The sequence below is a fragment of the Vidua chalybeata genome, chromosome 7, assembly GCF_026979565.1.
Source record: "Vidua chalybeata isolate OUT-0048 chromosome 7, bVidCha1 merged haplotype, whole genome shotgun sequence".
In the NCBI taxonomy this organism is placed as follows: domain Eukaryota; kingdom Metazoa; phylum Chordata; class Aves; order Passeriformes; family Viduidae; genus Vidua; species Vidua chalybeata.
The window spans coordinates 37,031,539-37,048,354 of record NC_071536.1 but is presented as its reverse complement, the minus strand read 5'-3'; the positions used below and the strand labels follow the sequence as shown (position 1 = coordinate 37,048,354).

Sequence of the window (16,816 nt, the reverse complement as noted above, 5' to 3'; positions counted from 1 at the left end):
GCGCCGCGCTCCGCCGCTGCGACACCCCGCTCCGCTCCGCGCCGCCGCCGGCCCGTCCCGCCGCCCTCACGCCGAGCCCCCCCCCGCTCACCCGCGCCCGGGACGCGCAGCAGAAGATGGCGGACGGCGGCAGGGCCCGCTCGCGGCGCCGGACCGCGGCTTACGCTGCGCCGTTTGCGCAGCGCCCCGAGCGCCCCGCGGCGGAGCGAGCGTAGCGCGCTTGGTGAATACCGGCGGCCGGTTCCCCGTGCGGGGGGTGCCTGTAAACAATGGTGCCCCCCCTGCGCCGCGCTGCCTTACCGATTCTTCCTCCTTCTCCATCCCCGTGGGCATCTGCGGCACGGCCCGGTTGATGGAGACGCAGTCGTTGAGGTCGGGCATGTCCTTGCCGCGGTAGATGGGCAGCGGTTTGGCGGCGTCTAGCGCCCGGGCGCGGAAGGAGAGTTTGCTCATTGTCTCCCCCTCACAATAACACCCCGGGGCCGGGCGGGCGGGGGGGGGGGGGGGGGGGCCTTCAGTGCGGCCTCGCCGCCGCCTCCCAGCCGCTCCCGCGCCGCGCCCGCGCCACCATGGAGGGTCCCGCCGCCCCGGCGCAGCTCCCGGCGGGGCCGCCCGTAGCCCGCAGCGCACGCCCCGCAGCCCTAGATCCGCGCCGGGCTCGCTCGGTCCGCTCCCTGCGCCATGGCAAACATGGCGGACATTAACCACAGCCGCTCGGCCCTCCCGGCAGCCCGCGCGGCGGGAGCGGCGCTGCGCGCGCAGCCGAGGGCGGGAGGCTGAGGGAGCCTCAGGGAGCCTGAGGGGGGCGGCGGGACCGGGCGGGAGCCGAGCGCGCCGAGCGTCCCGAGCGGGGAGCCCGCGGTGTCCCCGCCGCTGCCCAAAGCGTCCCCGCAGTGTCCCTGCAGCGTCCCTGCAGCGTCCCCGCGGGCTGCCCGCAGTGTCCCTGCTGTGTCCCCTCCCGGTGCCCACAGTGTGCCTGCAGTGTCCCCGCAGTGCCTCCGCTGTGTCCGTGCCGTGCCCCCGCGGTGTCCCCACAGTTTCTCCACTGGCTCTCCACAGTGTCCCTGTATTGTCCCCACAGTCTCTTCCCAATGTCTCCACACTGTGATCCCCGCAGTGTCCCGGCTGGGTCCCCACTGTCTCCTCACAGTGTCCCCATAGTGTCCCCCCGTATCCCCCACAGTGTCCCTGCCGTGTCCCCATAGTGTCCCCCACTGTGTCCTCACAGTGTCCCACATTGTCCCTGCCATGTCCCCACAGTGTCCCCCCATATCCCCCACAGTGTCCCTGCCATGTCCCCGTAGTGTCCCCCACAGTGTCCCCACAGTGTCCCCACTCTCTGGACAAACCAGCAGGTTTGTCTCCTCAGCATGTTGGTCAGTGTGGACTTAAAAGAGTTCCATGAAAACGTCAGGAGGGAGGGTTGACACAACAACTCTTCAGAAACAAACTTGTGCCTGGGCAATTTTTTTTTTTTTTTCTTTCCAGAGACTCACGGAATATTTAGGGTTGGAAGGGAGCTCTGGAAACCAACCCGTGCAGCCAGGGTCACCTGAGGCAGGTGGGTTTGGGATGACTCTGGAGACACCACGCTCTCCCTGGGAACCTGTTCCCATCCTCTGCCACCCTCACGGAAAATTATTCCTCATGCTGAGGTGGAACTCCTCGTGTTTTAGTTTACTAAACTCCTTCATCACATCAATAACAATGTCCTGCAATTTGGAGCTGAGTAACCCCAAATTCTCACCTGGACAGAGCCTCAGTCCTGTGCCCATCCAGGGCTTCCTGCATGAGCTGACATTAGTCTGCAAAACCCTTCATCAAAGACCCTTAGTACCTCAAATCTCTCCTCACTTCCATTTAATTTTGACACCCTGAGACCAAGCAGCTGTTTCTCTCACCTCCACCTTAGAGCTCTCACAGGAGTTGTCAGTGTTACCTTCTGAAATAAACTGAAACTCTTACTCAAAACTTCACTGTTTGGATCACTGTGCCAACTGTACCTATTTTTTTTTTTAATTTGAAAAAAATAGGTTCAGTCTCTGAATTGCCTTTTATTTTTAGTTAGCTGCTGTGCTTTTTATTTACATGGTTTTGTATAGCAAATACAACTGCTGTTCGTGACAAACACATGATTTACAAAATGAAGAATAAAGAATTGTGTCAGCTAGAGAAAGAGAGAGAGAGAAGGAAGATGAAACAAGCACAGGAATACACAGGAGGGAAACAGAAGCAGCAAGAACATTGTGTTCATCAAACACAGACACAAATTAGCTTGGGAAAGAGATCTGGAAATTATATTAACTGCTGCTATGAAAGCATCAGGTAAGAGTTCAGTCATGTGAGCAAGTGAAGCTTTAAAAGCATGAGAAAAGGAACAGAGAACCAAACTGTGCACTTATTTATAATTCCCTTAGAGTGTTTTTATTTCGTATGATGGGCAATTCTTGCCTTGGATTAGAATTAACAGGTAAATATTTAAAATTGGTATCGTTCAGCTTAGAATTTATAATTCAGCACCGCTTTAGAAGCAGCCAAACTTCCCACGCCCCAGATGGGTTTGGTGCCCCTGAAGCAGTCGGGGATGAGCTGGCAGCAGAGGGGGGCTGGCATTTCGGGGGTGATGCTGACACGTCCTGCAGGAGCTGTATTTCCCACCTGGATGCCATCAGCTGGGAGCCCAGCTGCACAGGGGACATCCCGGGAGAGGAGCAGGCAGCTCCTCCTCAAGCACTTCCTCCTGCACTTCAAAGACACCACGACTTTCCTCTTTCTGCTTCTGCAAGAAACAGGCATTTTACACACTGCTGGAAGACTTTTCCCCCTTTCAGTCAGCACAGCTGAACAATAGATAATAACAACCTTTTCCCTTTGTGTGCGTGTTCTGCTCTTTTTCACTACTTAAATTTAAAAAAAAAAATACAAAAATGAAACATATTTACCCTCCAGGTGGCTCTTAGTCCTAAACTCATCCCATTATTTTATTTCTACAAGCAAAGCAATTTTTTTTAAATGATGCCCTGTAGGGTACAGAAGGGGTTTTTTATGTAGTCAAAAAAGCCATTGCACAGAGCTGAACATGGGCAGAACTAAAGTTTCAGCTTGCATTAGTTTAGCTTTAAGCCAGAACCATCCATCTTTTAAGCACATAATCTGATCTCTTCCTGTTGTAAAATATTATAGGTTTTCTGAAGAATTGTAGCTGTAAAAATATTAGGAGCTGTAACTCACCTGTAGATAAAATAATTTACTTTTCAAGCACAAATCAAGGAAACAATGTCTCAAACGAAATTATTTGTTCAATAGCTGAAGTCTGACTCATCTTCATGGAGATAATGGAATTGAATATGCACATTTGAACACTGGCTTGACCAAAAATCCTCAAATTTTATTTAAACAGATATATCAGTGGAAATGTCAGAGCTGTATAGGCTCAGGGGCTTCATCACATCCTTGCTTTTGGTTCTGCTTCTCCATAGTGACACTTCACACAAGGAATCCTTGTTCTCACTGTAGCTGCCTAAAGCCTGGCGTATTTCTGCAGATTTTTTGCAGATTTATCCCGTTTGTTTTTTCCCCTAATACTTCATATCTCACTGTACTACTTCTTTACTCCGTGTGTTACCTTCTAAGTACAAAAAGTAGTAAAAAACCCAAAAAGCTCAAAGAGTGCAGAAACAGAGATTCCAGAACTGGTAATGCCTCCTGCCAAGGTGCTGGGTGTCCAAAACCTTCATTCAAGGTGTAAAAGAGACCTGGAATTTTTAGGGTGCTGCTGACCTGGCTGCAAACACACACAAATAATCAGGATATGAAGTGTACAAAGAATCATCTCCTGCAACGTGCCAGGTACAAACTCAGAAGGTGCAAGCAGGAAAGCCATGCTGACAATCCACATCACCAAATATTTGTAAATCCCAGATTCCAGCTCTTTTCAGAGGGGTTTGATCTCATGTTTAAGCAAATCCTCACTCGAAGGAAGCCTGAAATTATCCAGGAGCTGGCTTAGTAACTCCAGCACAAGGGAAAGTGCTGAGCTTTCCAGGAGATCCATGAATGGACGAGGGGAGTCTTTTTAAAGGTTATGAAGTCCTTCTTTCTCCCTGTGTCTGAGAACTCTGATTGAAGTGAAAGGAACCTCTGTCCTATTCATTTCAAAGGGGTTTTTGTCAGGAAAAAAAAGAGCTTGATCAAAGTAGCCAGCAAGCATGCTTAGTGCCTAATGCTCAGAGTTAATGTATCATTCCCAACCATTTCTATTTCCAATTATTCCAAGGGTTTAGGGAAGTGGCAGCCTGTGCATTTTCCCCTTGAAGGTCACCCAAACCTGTCAGCCAAACCCTGAAATCCAGTACAGAATAGCTTCCTGGGAGATTTGAAGCTCTGAATGAAAATTATAAAAGTTGAAAATGGAGTTAAAATCTCAAGCCCAACGCCAAATGAAACGAAATAAAAGGGCAGCTATGAAAATAGCAGATCCCCCAAATTACAGCAGGAAGGGACAATGATGAAAAGCAGCAGGAAGCTCATGATTTGAGAGATTTATATCAAAACTATTTGTGTCAAGAAATAGGTTTAAAATGAAAGGGAATTGTGCTTTGTGTGTGGAAGTTACCACAGGCATCGGGAGCTCTTTAAAGGAACCTGCTGCAGCTGTTTCCTGTGGTATAAAATCTTGGATTCTGACTCAAAAGATAAATCTACTCTTGACTGGGCTCTTTTACAGCCCAGTTCAACAAGTGAGTTAACAATAATGCAGATATGAAACCAGAGGAATTTGGTTTGGAATTATCCAGTAAAACCATTGGGCACCCGCAGGAGTGCAGCTCAAACCCCCAGAAATCTGGGGTTTTACCACCAGGAAAGAGGCAACTTTACAAAGCAGGGACCAGTGAAGAAAGCAATGATTATGACTGGAACTAGAGAAGTATTGTTAAAATCAGTACCTAATAAGGATGGTATTTGTGCCCTTCAACTTTGGAAAATAAGAGTAGAGAGATTTACTCCACTGTTACTCAGAAAAACATAGCAGAGAAAAATCATGAAAACCAAGGTTACAAATGTATACAAATTTATCTCAAAATCTCACACCTCAGAAGGCAAACACTAGATAATTATCTAATTCTCTCTCTCTTTTTTTTTTTTTTTTTTAATTTTTAAATCAGTGCATTTTGAGGAGCTGGGAGCTCCCCAGCTTGTATCAAAAAATTACAGGAACCCCCATCCTGCAACTTAAAATATCAATAAAGTAAGACTTGTGGAGCATTGAAAACTGTTTTTATTTTTATTCAGACTTCAGAAGCCAGACTGAAGGACTTGCCATAAAGGGGACTCGGGAAAACTCTGTCCCAGAAGTAAGAGATGCTCCCTTTCCTCCTCAGAGCTCTGCAGTTCTGCTGGATTTCAGCACCAGGGTAGAAACAAATTTTCAGGCAACTGGAAAATCATAAAATCACAGAATCCCAGAATGGTTTGGGTTGGAAGGGACCTAAAGGTCCTCTCATTCCATGGGCTGGAACACCTTCCACTAGATAAAAGCAAGAAATTAGGAAATACACCAAGTGTACCTTTCATAAATATAAAACCCACCTAAAAGCTTACCTACAAACCCCCAACAAACCCTCCTTGACAATTGCTGTCTTCTGGATTAATGGCCTGGATATAACAATTTTTCTTTCCGATTCACAGTGGCAACATTTTCCCTGCCCACCTTGCTCTGAGGTCGATGTCATTGCTTTGTGCTCATCTGGAGTGGCAGCACCCACTGGACTGGGAATGTTTCATGTTCCATGCAGAGAAAACCCTGAAAACCCCAAAAATCTCTCCAGCTGGGGTAGAGCCACGGTGAGAACCATTTCCTGCTGTGCAGAAATAACCCAGGTGTCGCTCCTGGAAGCAATTCCCCTGTCCCAAATTGCTGGTGCCAATTGGAGTCAGGGGATGTTTCCCTCAAAAGGAAAATTTTACTTTTATCTGAACTGGGATGCAAATCAGAGGGAAGCTTCTTGTCACTTGTATGGGATCAGGGTCACCTGTGCTCTGTGCTTCCCCCATTTTCCTGCAAAATGGGCCTGAAAGCCTCCACAGCAAAACCAGAATCTCTCACAGAGTTGCTGTGCATCAAGAAACACAAATATTTGCTGGGCTGCTAGAAGAGTCAAAAGGAAAATGAAAGTGTTTGGTTGGCAGTGAGGACTGGGGACAATGTTTGCGGTGCTCTGTGCTCACATTTGTAATAACAAAAGGAAGTCTGGAGCTGTCCTGGGGAGTTATGCAATCAACATGCATAAGATTTAAAGATGTAGTCAAGCTTCATTAGCTGTACTTCCTTGTCAAAGGATTTTTTTTTTAAGAAAATAGCTTTAAACAAGACACTTCCACAGTGCAGACAGCAGTCCCAGCAAAGCTGCTGCAGCATTCCCAGTTCCAGCTGCCATTCACCCCGTCCAGGGAGATGTGCTGCTCCAGGTACAGCCAGATTTCATAAACACACAAATGCTCTGAGGAGCTGCTCCAGGAGAGGCTCACCCTCACAGCAGCTCCTCCTTCCTCAGGAGCCCTGCTCAGCTCAGGAGTTTCTCCTCAAATAAAGACTAAAGACTCCACGGTGCTCCCTGGAAAGAGGGGACAGCTTTGCCCCTTGGCACATCCAGCTACTTCACTCTTGTGCTTTTGGTTAAAAAACTCCGTGGAAGGGGGAGCAGTGAGTTTATTTTGGAAGCTGGAGAAGGACTTTGGATGAAGTCCCTGGAGTGACAGGGCACAGGGAATGGGTTCCCACTTTCCACAGGGCAGGGATGGGGGGATATTGGGAAGGAATTGTTCCCTGTGAGGGTGGGGAGGGCCTGGCAGACATTGCCTCTGGATCCCTGGAATTGTGTGTTCCTTGTGTCCCAGAGCAGTCTGGAGCACAGAGAGAGCAAGACCTGCTCATAAAATTCCTCTGAACTTCACTAAGAAAAAAAGGAAGAAAAGAGGAAATAGTGGGAAGTGAATTGTGACCTCGGGGTAGAGCAGGCAGGGCAAGAGGGCACTGGTGAAAGTGAGGGAATGGAGATTCCTTTAAATCAGTTTTCACATGTGAGCCTTGGAAGCTTGAAAATGAAAATCACGGATTACTCAACGTAGTGACAGGATGGGAGGACAAAATTTTAAGCTGTGCCATGGGAGGTTTAGTTGGACATGAGGAAGAATTTCTTCACAAAAAGGGTGATTGAATGTTGTAAGAGGCTGCCCGGGGAGGTTTGGAGACCCCATCCCTGGAGGCGTTGAGGAAAGACTGGACGTGACAATTGACAAGGCGGTGATCAGTCATGGGTTGGACTCAAAGGTCTCAGAGGTCTTTTCCAATCAAATTGTGTGATTCTGGAATAATTGTGGAATATTTGTGACTCTCAGGGCACTGCAAACACCCAGCTTCCAGAAGGCCAGGTCCTTGGGAAGAGGCAGGATTCATGGGAGAGCCAATGCAGAGAAGAGCAGGAGCAGCTGGAACTTCAAAGAGATCTGAAGAGGTGCCCAAACCACGTGGGACCATTTCTGTGGAACCTGCACAGACTTTTCCCATAGGAAAATCAGGGAATGTCACAGGCGTGATGGGAATTTCTAACCCTGAAATCCTAAATAATCCTGTGAGATTACAAAAAAGGACTTTGGTGCTTCTGGCTACTCCAGGTATAGGGAAAAAATCTTCCAAGACAAAAGAATGGCTGGGTTTGGTAATGTTCCTGCAGGTACCTGAGTTGTGTCACTAATTAATCATTCCTGGAAACAAAGGAGAAATAAAGGAGTGGAAAATAATGCCATCATATAATAGGAAAATTGCATCAGAGTTTCATTCTTCAATTAAAAATAAAAACCAGTCCAATAGGTAGCTTTTCAAGGAGCCCAAATGAATCCATTCCCTTTTCCCCCAAGTATTTGGTGGTTGGGTGTTAATTAATTTCTTTGCACGATTCTCTTGCTTTTAAACACGCAGATATTTTGTGAGCTTTTCCTGAAGTCACAGGTTAATCCTTTTGAGGAAAAATGATCCATAAAGCTGCGAGGAGCTGCAATCCCAACCTGCCTGCATTATCCACTTGTAAGGGACCAAGCAAGCAGTGGGACACATGAAAATATTCCAGCTTGGGAAGCTGTGGTTCCATGCCCAGCTTTCCTTTGCTGCTGGCACCTCTTTAATAACAGGTTGTGTTCTGCTCCATTTCCAGCTGGAGAGGGAGCAGCTTCTCCCCGTGACAGGGCAGCCACAACAGGGAGCCGTGGCTCTCGGCACACCGTGGAGTTATGGATTTCCTTGAGGAGCAGCTCTCAGCTCTCCACTCCTGTGGGAGAGGCTTGGTGCTGTTTGAGCAGCACCTCTGGAGCTTTTCCTTCTCCCCAGCTCGGGGTGGGAGGGGAGCCCTTGGCTGCTGCAGCATCAGGGATTGGATGATCACTTTCCCCAAGGATCCTGCTGTGCTCTGGCTGCAATTTGCCAAATTGCAATTTGCCAATCTCATTTCCACACCTGGCCTATTCCCGTGGACACATCATCGTTCAGAGCATGCCTGGAATATATTAAATTCCATTTTTTCCCCCTGTTTTAGCCATACCTGTAACTTGTCAGTGCTTACAGGGCTCATTTCACTGGGATGTTCCTGCACGAGGAAGGAAGCTGGAGCTATGGATGCATCCAACCAAACCCTGTTTCCATCTGCCATGAGATTGATAATCTAGAATTTATTATAACCATCCCCACCTCACTTCCTGCTCTTCCTTTCAATATAATTTCACAGCTTTTTTTTTTCCCTAACTGTTTTTGGAAACGGTTTTATTTACATTGTCTATTTTGTGTTTAGATTTTAAATTATAATTCCAGTAAATTCCTCTTCTCCTCATTCAGGGAAAAAATGGCCCTGTTAATGTAAAGAGCCATATGGTGTCAGTTGAAAAGATTCAGTGCAAATTTGATATTGGCATCGGAATCATGCAATATAAAAAAAATCTTTGGGAAAGGTCAAGTTGGTGTCAGCAGCAGCAGAGCAGAGGCTGTGGTGACACTGAGCCCTGTGGGTGGTGGTGGCATCACTACATCCAGGGGGACTTTGCTACTCCAGAGCCTCCCAAAAGCCAATATTTAAATTTAATTTATATATAGACTTCAGAAAACAAGTTTAATTTCATGTATATCCAGCAATCCCTTTAGATCTGTTGCTGACAACATAAATCCGTGTTTTAACTCAGAATTAACAGAATTTTTCATTCTCTAGTTTTGCTTTGACAAGTTTGCAATATAAATCTTATCTATATAAATCGTATGTGCAAACTTTCCTGAATGTATTTTAAAAGTATCTTATTTAAGCAAGTGCTTAATTTGAGCATAACATGTGATTTGCCAAACAAACTTATGACTAAGGCAACACAGAGTGAGTTCAGTAGGATCAAAATTTGCTCCAGTGTGATTCATCAATGAGTAAGAGTGATGCTATCTGGAGTTTTAATCTAAGCACGGATTTGAATAATGACCTGAATTTTTTTGGAAGAGCAGCTAGCTAAGCAAGAAAAGGGGGGGAAAAAAAAAATCTGTAAAGAATTCTGGGCTTGATATCACCACCTATTTTCAGCTGTATGAGTCAGTGAGCCATCACATGGATTTGCACAGAAATATCAAAGCAAATCCCACTTCAAGCCCACACCACTTCCCAATATATCCCCTCACTCATCGATCCCAGCAAAGCAGGGAACGTTTGTTTGTCTGAAATAAAAGAGAGCAGGGCTCTGGGAACAAGGAACTTTCTTAAAACAAAGCCCCTAATTTTCTGTGAAGCCCCTGCCCAGGCTGATTTACCAAGAAGAAATAGGCAGTCCAAAAGTGCCACTTGCTGAGCTCAATCAGCCCAGCCTTTCCGACTCAGGAAAGAGACCCAGGGAGGGAAATTGTTTTGCAAAATCGCAAAAATAAAATTGTCTAAACTGACAGGGATGGCAATGTGTGCAAATATTCTTTAATAACAATGATTGAGAGAGCTGCAGCTGCCATGCAAGACGTGGAATCTGACACATTTCTTCAGTATTAGGAGCTTATTGGGATATAAATGTGAGCTGCCTCTGGATCCAGGGGAGGAACATCATTTGCAGTGGTTCATGTTATGAGACACGAAGACAATTACTTGCTCGAAGAAAACATAACTCAGTCTGTTACAGAAGAGTTCTGCTAAGTCCCACCCTAGCAGAAGATGAAGCTTTGACAGACTTTCATTTTTTTTCCAGAACGTTCTGCAATGTTTTGCAAGTTGCTGCCAGATGTGAGGTCCTCTGGAAATTAAAAGAGGGATTTAGGCAATATTTTAATGTGATATTCAAAACTTCTGCAGGCCAGAAGATGAAAAAAAAACCCAGATAGTTCTGTACTTTTATTTCTTTTATTGACCAGAAAATCCTCTGTGGATTTGTAAATCCTACCACCTTAGGACATCCTACTCTTCTCCAATAGTTTATAAGCTCCTATAACTGAAGATTATGAGGATCTCCCACTATAAAGAAGATTTAGCTGGGAATTAACAAGCAAACAAAGAGGAGAAATGGAAAATGACACTGGGTCATCTCGTTAGTTGGCAAGGAGGGGATCAGTCAGAGGCTGGGCTCAGTCTTGGAGATCTTCTCCAGCCTCAGTGATCCTGGGATTCTGTGATTCTTCCTTGCACAAGTGGAGTGGGATCTTTTGCTGGGAGTTCCTCAGTGCCAGATGGACCAGAATGGGTGTTGATGAGATGTTCAAACACAATGAGAAATTCCTGCTTTAGGGGAAGCAGTGCAGGAAAGCTCCTATTGGGAAAGTGCCGGATGGCAGAGCGGGACCTTAAATCCCATCCCCTTCCCAGCCCTGCCATGGGGACGCCTTCCACGATCCCAGGTGGCTCCAAGCCCTGTCCAACCTGGCCTGGAACTCTGCCAGGGACCCAGGGCAGCCGCAGCTTCCCTAAGTCATGGATCAGGGTGGCGTGGAAAAGATGCTTTCAGAACAAAAAGAGACTCAAAGGCCTCAAAAGATGGGAAATGTGAGGAAATAGACGTGCCATGTTGTTCCACCCCCCCCCCAGGTTGTTCAGGAAGCAGCTGGAGCTGCTCTTTGGAGTTCTGCAAATGCCTGCAAATCCACTTCTCTGACTTCCATGGCAAAGTCCCACCCTCAGTGAGGGGCACATTCCTGCAGCAGCTGGCAGGGTTCTCACCTGGAAATCCAAATGGCCCAGGGAAGTCAATCCCATCCGGCCATTCCTCCATCAGGGCACAAACCTTACGTGTCTTCTTGTACAGCAACATTAATTTTATCTTCCTTCCTTTTAGATCAACACTTTTTATTTTGAAATCCAGTGCCACATACTAATTCTAGTTCTTAATTTAAACGTCCTGAAAATAAAATCAAATCTGATTGACTGGGAACAACCAGCAAACATCTACACACTTCAGCTGATTCCAACAGGAGCACAAGCTCCAAGCGTGGCTCAGATGATCTAAAGGGATTTAGGAGAGAAGCAGCCACGTCCTGCTGAGACTGCTGAGAAGTGCAGCTGCTCCTCCTCAAACTCCAGGAGTGACAAATCCCCCAGTGTGGCTGCCCAAGTGACAGAGGAGAGGAGAGGAGAGGAGAGGAGAGGAGAGGAGAGGAGAGGAGAGGAGAGGAGAGGAGAGGAGAGGAGAGGAGAGGAGAGGAGAGGAGAGGAGAGGAGAGGAGAGGAGAGGAGAGGAGAGGAGAGGAGAGGAGAGGAGAGGAGAGGAGAGGAGAGGAGAGGAGAGGAGAGGAGAGGAGAGGAGAGGAGAGGAGAGGAGAGGAGAGGAGAGGAGAGGAGAGGAGAGGAGAGGAGAGGAGAGGAGAGGAGAGGAGAGGAGAGGAGAGGAGAGGAGAGGAGAGGAGAGGAGAGGAGAGGAGAGGAGAGTGCCTGGCCCGCTCGGATGGAACGAAGGCTGAGAGGGAAGTGTTTGCTGGCTGGAGAGGCAGCACTGGTCACACATCCAGAGGGAGAGGTTGAACAGCTCTCAGAGCAGATGAAAACCAACGCTGAGGTTGGAAATCAGGAGACAATTGCTGCTGTGGGGGTGATACCACAATCAGAACAACAGGAGGAAAAACTCAAGCATGCTCTGATGGAGATTAAAAACTTTCAAGGATTATTCAATGCTCTGCTGAGGCTTCCCCACAGGCACAGCCCTTGCAGCACTATTTTGGGGCTGGAATTTTTGGATTTAGGCAAAACATTTTAGCCTCAATGATGCAGAAAACAAGCAGGGTCTCCTCCTGGCACGGGGAGCCAGAGCTGTGGAGCAATTGGGAAAAGCAGAGCAGTGAGATTGAAGGGAGAAAAAAATTTCCAAATGTCTTTGGAAGGCTTTGTGGAATGGCAATCCAATTTTCACGGAGCATTGAAGCCCTGACCCAGACGTGTGAGCAGGGAACTGTGGCAAGAGTCCTCGCCAGGGTGGGTGGGAGCAGCGTAAATTTAGCTGGGTTTGTTTGGAGATCAGACTGTGCTTCTCACACTCCGCTGAGGAGGTGCTCTAGAAAAGCTTCCAAACACCCCCGTGTTTCTGAACTCTCCCAGAAGTTGAATAGGTGCAATTGTCTGCAGGGCTGAAGGAGGAGTTCTCTCAGATTTCAAACAAAAAAGAGAGCGTGCAACTGGAGTTAACAGCAGCAATTTCTGAGACAAGAAAGCTCTCAGTTCATGGCTATTTCCCTGGTATGATGGGTCTTGATGCCCTTCTGCAGCACCACCAGCAGCTGATTGAAAACAGCCTTGCTTTTTAACTTTCCTTTTTCTGAGAAGCAGAAACTTTGAGCCGTTTTACTCTTTCTTTGGTTCCAGAAACAAGTAGAAGGGAACATGAACTTCTGATCAGCTGTGCCTTACCCGGGCTTGGTTTTATTGAAGAGAGAAGTAGAAATAAACTTCTTTGAGGATTAAGAGTCAGAAATTAGGAGGTCTCTAACTGAGGGAAATTTTTAAGAAGTCTCATTCCATCTTTTAAGGATCATTAAAATACCCATGAACCACTCCATGGACCCGATAACTAAAGGGCACCTAATTAGTTACAGCTCTGCAACACGTCATTAACCACATTTGGGAAGACACTGAATGTTGTTCATTCAGATCAGCTGAATGGTGCCCCAAAGGCTGCACTCAGGGAGGAAGGGATAACCCAACTTTCCTGTCAGTGGGAACAGGTGGGGCTGCAGGAAGGGAGCACAAACCCCATCTTTTCTTTTCCCCCTTTCCCAGGGTGGGAATGGTCCCTCCTTGGCCTGGCCCAGCTCACACTGAGGAGTCTCCTGGCTCTGACCAGCTCTGGAACAGGGACATTTGCTCTTCTGAAAACACTTGACATCTCTGAGATGTTCATCTCCTAAAAGTTTTAGGATGCAAATCAATAACCTATTCCACTTTCACTGAGTAAATAATTGTGCTCATTTTGCTGCAGGTCCAAGGATCCTCGGGATACACTTCACTCACTCTTGCTGTTTAATCCATGATTTTATGAGATACTTAAGTCACCCTTATCAGGCAGTTAATAAGAGGATCCCTGTCAATAGCTAATGGCAGCATCTTCCTCTGGAAATTAATTCATGGAAGTGCAGCATTCCCATCCTTTGGAATGTGGCTCAGTTCAAAGCTCTGGCTAACAAAGAACACGAAATCATTACAAAATATGCAGGGATGCTTTGGGGTTTGTTAGGAAACGTCCTTTGTCCTTTGGATAGTTAGGAATTGCTTAATATTAAATTATCTTTCAACAAATGACACTCTTTGAGCCTCAGGGCTGGAAGGTGTTTTTAATATCCCACAGTGTTCCACAGGGCTTGGCTTTAAATGCACAGAGAGGTTTTCACAAGGCTGAGGCCCCAGCCAGGTGATGGGAACGTTCCTGCCATGGGCAGGGACACCTCCCACTGCCCCAGGCTGCTCCAGCCTGGCCTTGGGCACTGCCAGGGATCCAGGGGCAGCCCCAGCTGCTCTGGGCACCTGTGCCAGGGCCTGCCCACCCTGCCAGCCAGGAATTCCCAGTTCCCAATCTCCCAGCCAGCCCTGAGTTTGAAGGCATGGCCCGTGTCCCCTGCACCCCTGTTGGTGTGACACGCAGGATGCAGAGCAGGCACAGCACACACAGCCCAGCTCGGGCCGCAGCCCTGATAACATCTTGTTGTACACATCCCATAATTAATTTTAATTTACTTAATTAAGAATTGAGTCTTTGGGGAAGGAAGATGAAAAAGTTCCTTCATAAACTGACAATGGGCAATTGTTCCCAGCCTCTTATCCTGGAGGCACGGGGGATAATGGGAGCTGCAGCAATCCTTGGGCAGATTGATGATATGGATGTGATGGGAGTCCCCCGGCACTCGCACAGCAATGGGCACCCCCTCACCATTCCCCATCTTCCCAAGGAAATCAACTCGGGTTCAAGGCACAGAAAAATTAAAATTTCTCAGCAAAAGCCGATTTTCATTTGAAGACTCACGGCTTGGGATGTTACTGAAGTGGGCATGGATTTAACCCTTGCCAGAAAAATCAACCAAACATTAAATCAGCGGACGACAGAAGGTGGGGAAATGATGTTAATAAATTTTGAACGTGGATATTCCCAATACTTTTCCCCGGCATCCATAAAAATAAAATGATATAAAAGAAATCTGACAGATGTAGTGTCATATGGAGTTGCTTAATGGCAATGCTCAGCCTTGCAAAAAAAAAAAGATTTACAGCCACAGTCACTACTAAAAGTTGACATTTGCATTGAATAATTCATCGTTTGCTGCTTGCTGGGCTTTGTTGCCTTTCTTTTATTCCTCAGTGATATCAGCTCTGCTCTCAGCAAAGCCAATCAGTTCCAGCAGATGCAGCTATTCTGTTGTTACTCCCAAAGCTTGACTCTTTTTAGCTAAACCCGGCTCAAATCTGCCCTGGTGAGGACTCCTTGCCTGTCACAGATTTGATTTGCACCATTACCGGGCTTCAGCCTAATTCCCCCACAGGCATTTCAAGTATTTTAACAAGGATCACATGTGCCTTGGACATGTGTTTCCATGCCTCACATCAGGACAAACTCCTTCCACCTCACCCTCTGCATGGATGCAGCTGAGGACACTCCTGATCCGAGGATAAAAGGTGTTGGGAGCCACACCTGGACCCAACATCTGGACAGAAATGTGGCAAGGGGGCTGCTAAAACAGGACTTTGTGGGCAATTCTATGAAAGCTGTTGTCCCCTTGCTGGTTTTAGGATGGCAAAAACCACAGCTGTATTTCCATTAATCTCCAAAAGTTTCTCCAAAATTAAAAAATTATATTGTGTTTATTGATTTATTGTCTAACACTTTGTTATTTGTTGTCATAACCAAGTTGTAAATGACAAAGGTTTATTCCTTCCCAATACCCCATTTGTTATCTCCTGTTTGTTACTTTGGGTCATGAAACTCTTAAAGCCAAGTCTGGGAACTACAGATTCTCCTTTTGATCCCAATTAAACAAATGAGGGAAAGGGAAAGGGAAGGGAAAGGGAAAGGGAAAGGGAAAGGGAAAGGGAAAAGGAAAGGGAAAGGGAAAAAGGGAAAGGGAAAGGGAAAGGGAAAGGGAAAGGGAAAGGGAAAGGGAAAGGGAAAGGGAGGAATAAAGTTTTATTCAGATGTAAATCCTCCCTTTTTCCCCAGAAGCAGAGAGCTCAATCCCATGACTGAGAACAGATAATGACAACCCCCAAAACATTGTTATTTTTATGACTTTTTCTCTCTCTAGAGAAGAATCATCAAGAGAAGCAAGGACTTATTTTCCTGGAAGTGAAAATGAGCTGTATTTCTGCTGGGAGTTCAAAATTGCTTCTCCTTCAAAGAGGCCTCAAATGATTGTGGCTTGATGAGACAGAAACTTCTGAAGTGGGATGAAGAGAATGTCTGCTCTGGAATCCTGCTTGGTGCCTGGAAATTTGGCTCCTCTCAGCACAGACCCTGCAGCCCCCCCTGATCACCTGCTGTGGGTCCAAGTGAAGCAGAAGCCAGCTGGGCAGAACTTCTGTGGTTTTGTGACCTGAAGAATTGATTCCTCGGACATTTAGGGAATCATCAGTGAAGGGCTTTGCACTTACCTGCACCAGGGAGGTGGGTGTGGCTGGAAAAGCCTGGTTCACCACCCCATAGCTCGGCCCAGCATCACTCACTGCCATCAATTCCTGCCTGCAATTTTGGAACTCTTCAGCCTGTGCCAGCCTGTGCCAGTGCCTCCCTGGGATTTCCCCCAGGAATTCCTCAGGATGCTCCTGCTCTTCCTTCCCTGCCCCGCTTCATCCAGTGCCAGTCAAAACCCTTCCCACTTCCCAGATCTTTCCCAAAGCAGGAATTTCCAGACACTACTGCTCTAAATATAAATTTTTTTCCAGTTCTAAATCCTACCCCTTATCTCCCTTTGGGATGACATTACACTTAATTACAGACAAACCCTTATCCTGCAGCAGGTAAAAACGTGGGAGATGGAATCTTCTTTCACAGGGGGGATTCCAAATCAAATCTGGGATTTTTTAATTGTTACTATTTTTTTTTAACAGAACAACAAAAAATTGCTTTGAAGTGTTCACAGCCAAGAGCTGGCAGAGGCAAATGAGGGCTCTGAGCTCCCAGTGCTGAGTTTTATACAACACAAAAGTGTCACCATTCCATTCCAGGCTGAAGGAGAGGTTGTAATGCAGGATCACACCAGGCTGGTGGGAATTTCTGGGAGCTGTCCACTCATTTATGGCATCACCACCAACCCAGCCTGAGGCTGAGCAACATTTAAGGACATCATACGAGA

General features: G+C 46.9%; 1 protein-coding gene and 1 long non-coding RNA gene across 2 annotated transcripts in view; one reads left to right on the top strand and one right to left on the bottom strand.

Annotated features, from left to right (window-relative positions):
* EPC2 (enhancer of polycomb homolog 2) overlaps positions 1–472 on the bottom strand; it is a 36,595-nt gene extending 36,123 nt beyond the window's left edge. The window contains exon 1 of the mRNA XM_053947808.1: positions 301–472. Within this exon, the coding sequence (XP_053803783.1) occupies positions 301–453 (153 nt within the window). The 5' untranslated portion in view covers positions 454–472. The remainder of the gene's footprint in view (positions 1–300) is intronic.
* On the top strand, positions 282–7,787 carry LOC128790753 (uncharacterized). Its single transcript, XR_008431848.1, has 5 exons — positions 282–372; positions 1,489–1,561; positions 2,103–2,325; positions 5,689–5,844; positions 7,399–7,787. It is a non-coding gene; the product is annotated as an uncharacterized LOC128790753 (long non-coding RNA).
* Positions 7,788–16,816: the final 9,029 nt, after the last annotated feature.